This window comes from Fulmarus glacialis, unplaced genomic scaffold, assembly GCF_000690835.1.
Source record: "Fulmarus glacialis isolate BGI_N327 unplaced genomic scaffold, ASM69083v1 scaffold19782, whole genome shotgun sequence".
NCBI lineage: Eukaryota > Metazoa > Chordata > Aves > Procellariiformes > Procellariidae > Fulmarus > Fulmarus glacialis.
Window position 1 is genome coordinate 26,751 of NW_009198702.1, and position 3,649 is coordinate 30,399.

At 44.5% G+C, this 3,649-nt stretch overlaps 1 protein-coding gene across 1 annotated transcript in view; it reads left to right on the plus strand.

Annotated features, from left to right (window-relative positions):
• Nucleotides 1-2,780, plus strand: part of CAPN14 (calpain 14) — a gene marked incomplete at its 5' end in the record, with an annotated part of 22,171 nt that extends 19,391 nt beyond the window's left edge. Inside the window, 5 exons of the mRNA XM_009573014.1 lie at nt 182-250; nt 373-451; nt 1,626-1,742; nt 2,417-2,472; nt 2,754-2,780. Coding sequence (XP_009571309.1) covers nt 182-250; nt 373-451; nt 1,626-1,742; nt 2,417-2,472; nt 2,754-2,780 — 348 coding nt within the window. The remainder of the gene's footprint in view (nt 1-181; nt 251-372; nt 452-1,625; nt 1,743-2,416; nt 2,473-2,753) is intronic.
• Nucleotides 2,781-3,649: the final 869 nt, after the last annotated feature.

The window sequence follows — 3,649 nt, forward strand, 5'->3', positions numbered from 1 at the left end:
CAGCAGCTGGGTTTCCATAGACTTTAGTGGGAGGAGGATCAAGCCTATAGATAGGCTTATGGGCTCAGAAATCATTATCCTCATATTATAATTGTGTGAATGTTAGAGTGGCTATGAGGTTTTGGTTTGTTTGGTTTTTTTATGTAATGGGTGTTCTTCTGACCTTAATTCTTCCACGAAGCTGAATGCTTCTGGCACACTGAGTATCCAGGAATTCAGAGTCCTGTGGAAAAGGCTGCTTTTCTATTTGGTATAATAATAATTTCTCTGTCCCCTTGCAATATCTTCCTGCTCACAATCCCTTCGGTGTTGTCTGTTATTTTTTGGAGGGTTTGTTTTGTGTGAAAATATATTTCTCCTCCGTCTCCCCAGGAAGTTTTCCAGAAAAGAGACACTAGCAGATCAGGAAAGCTTGACCTTGTGGAACTACATGCAGCTGTACGGGAGACAGGTGAGTGCACAGCACATCTTGGCAAGTCTTATTCTCTTCCTCATAAAGGCTAGAAAAAGCCCGGGGTTGGGAAACATCTTGAGAATGGTAGGTAGAGCCCAGGAGGAATGGAAAACATCATAAGCTGCATGGTTTTAGCCATCTCTGCTTCCCTCTTTAGCTGGGTAAACATATCTGAAAATTGTTTTGCTGTGGGATGGGCTACTTAATCTTTGCCTCATTGTGGTCTCATACTGATAGTTCTCTGAAACAGAAGTGTCTGTCTATTTTAGACCCAGTTTTTAAATCCCTTCCTGTTCGTTACTAATTTAATTTTAAAAGACTGTGTGGGGTTGTGCGAATACATGCGGGAGGTCAGATCTAGCTCATATTGAATTGCTACCTCTGCTGAAGATGACAGCTCAGAGACTGAACCTGGAAGTGTGAACTAGCAGAGGAAATACTGGTGGCAGAATTCACTAATATAATGTCTGAAGCTTGATTTAGAAATGGAAGACCATACACATGAGTCCAAATACTCTGTTGCTGTTACTGAGCTTTGCATGGGGGCTGGTGCTCAGTCTTGTAGCCTCTTTTGCAGGTTTACAGCTTAAATATCACTCCTCTTTTTGGTGCATGGTTCAGCCAGTTCATCTGAGTCAGTGAAAGCACAGTGAGAAACCCAGGTGGACCTCTGCTAAAGCAAACTAAAATCCCAGGCCATGAATAGAAAATACTTTTATTCCTTGCAAATGCTGCTTGACATTGGGACTGATGCTTTCTGTATGAGCTTCCTCTGGATTTTCTTTTTCATCTTCTTTCCTACCCTCTTGTGGAGTATTGCTCTTAAACAGCTGCTGTTATTACCCTCATTCACTCATGAGCAAAGGGGTGCCCATGTGTATTTTATTCCAACTCTGGCAGGACTGTGAATATAGGGGATCAGATCTGAACCCTTTCAGGTTTGGAGGAGATATCTCCACAGGGTAGTCTGGTTTGGGCTGGCTGATATTTGATAATCTTAAGGGAGGTTTGAAAAACCAAGCTGTTGGAGAAGGGCTGAAGACCACTCAGTTGTGCCTGCTCACGGCTGTGTGCACACCCATAGCTGTGAACATTCAGCTGCCTACAGCTGGGCTTTGCCATCTCATTCTGTTTTCCGTTTTTTTTTTTTTTTCTTTCTCCTTTTATGAAGGCATTTCACTCAGCAATGAAGTCTGTAATTTGATGGCAATCAGATATGGTGACCCTGACTTGAAGATCAGCTTTGAGAGCTTTGTGTGCTTCATGCTTCGAGTGGAGATCATGGGAGGTGAGGCTGGCACTATGTGGCTGGCCAGGCAAGCTGGGCTGCCCAGCTAAGCCCTGGCCCTTCTGATGCTGCTCTAGCTGGCAGTGGCAAGGTCAAAATTAGAAGGATTGGGCTTCTGAATAGACCGAGAGTAATCAATTTCAAGGAAGGGACAGATAGAGGAAATCAAGCTCTTTACCTTTCCACCAGTTAATTTCTACAGACATCCAGGTTGTACATATCAGAGTGATTTAGCTCCCTGCAGGTTTGCACCAGCCTTATGTAGGAGGAGGTAGGCAAATTACAGATGGGGACTGCTCATTTCCAGGAAGAAGAGAGCCTTGGAATATACCTGTGGTGGGACTGCAATTGTGATGATGAGACAGCTGATATTCAGTCTGTGAGCTTGTGCTGTAGACACTTTGCACATGTCTCAAAACTGTAGTGGGTGAGGTTGGGACTGCCTGCATTTTGAAGTTTCATGGCTGGATGGACAGACAGTAACATGCCTGACTTTATTCAGCTGCTCCCTGTGTCCCAGCCCTCAGGGACCTTCCAGCAACAGAAAGAGGCGCTCATGTGCACTTGTGAATAGCCTACAAACTCTGCCTTTGACGTTTTTCTTGAGAGAGCGTCTTCACTGGTGTTGATCGCTTGGCTATTAAGTTAATGCTCCTCATTTATTTCTTTTGCAGAGGCCTTTCGCAACTTAACACAAGATGGCAAAGGGATATATCTCCGGGAATCTGAGGTAAAGCCCGTTCCCTGACTGACAAATGCAGGCTCCTTCATTGTAAGTGGCACTGCGTGTTTTGTTATGTAGCATTAAAAAAGATCTCTTTACCTGATCTCTTACAAAGTAGGTAGAAACAATAAGGAGCTTCAGGCTTCTAAGTCTTGGGCTTTATTATGGCTTCTGCTCCTTCTGGAGACAGAAAATCTCCAGCGCCCCATAGTCCAGTTCAGTTGTGACTATCGCAGAGTGCTCTCAGGGATGGATGATTTCAACCTACTTTTCCCATTACTTTACAGTGGATGATGATGACACTGTACTCCTGAAGCAACGCTGTAGAAGAGGGGACAACCGGGCCTGTACTAGGATGAGGTTGCCTCGTATCAGCTTTTTGTGCACACTGGACTCTCTGGGCTCAGCCCTGCAATTCACCTCTTATGAAAAGTCTTCCCCTCAAGCAGACTTGACCTAATGACCATAGACTTGGTGAATTGAAGTTTTGCTAATTAATGTATTTATTTTGAGTCCTATTTCACTTCAGATAACCTTTCTGAGAAGAGACTGCTGGGTGCTAAACACTATGGGTGCACAGTATGACACTATGGAGCATAGCGACCTACTTAATGCTCATGTTGCACTGTTATTATTATAGGATGGCATATGTTGTGGTGGTGCCCAAAGGCTGTGCTTGGTGATGGGGCTCTTGAGCCTGGGAGAGGAATGGCCCCTGCCCCGTGTGGCTTGTCACCTAATAGAGGAAATCTCAGTTCTGTAGCTACTAGGCCCATGGTAGAGGGCAGGAGTCTGTGTGCTTGTGGGGAAGAAGGGGTGGGGACTATCTGAATGAACACTCTTCCCTAGCCATGACTTGGAAAGGTGATTTGCAAGCATTCAAACCATCTCTTTTGCTTTCATAAGTCAGCATAGCCCTGTTGAAGAGAACCTAATTTGATTTGACCAAGTGATGAGCCAGGCCTCCAGCTCTTTGTTGTGGCTGGAGGATGTGATGTTTGCAGATTTATTTCAGAAAGGCAGCGGGTTTTCTCTGCAGATTGAAAAGTACAGTACAGTGAGAAGTAAACTGATCCCATATTGTCTTTAAGTCACCAGAGATTGGCAGGGAATAGCTGTTCTCTGTAGCATGATACAGGAGCAGTCTGGTAAAACATTCGGATATTTGTCAGTTACTTTTTAT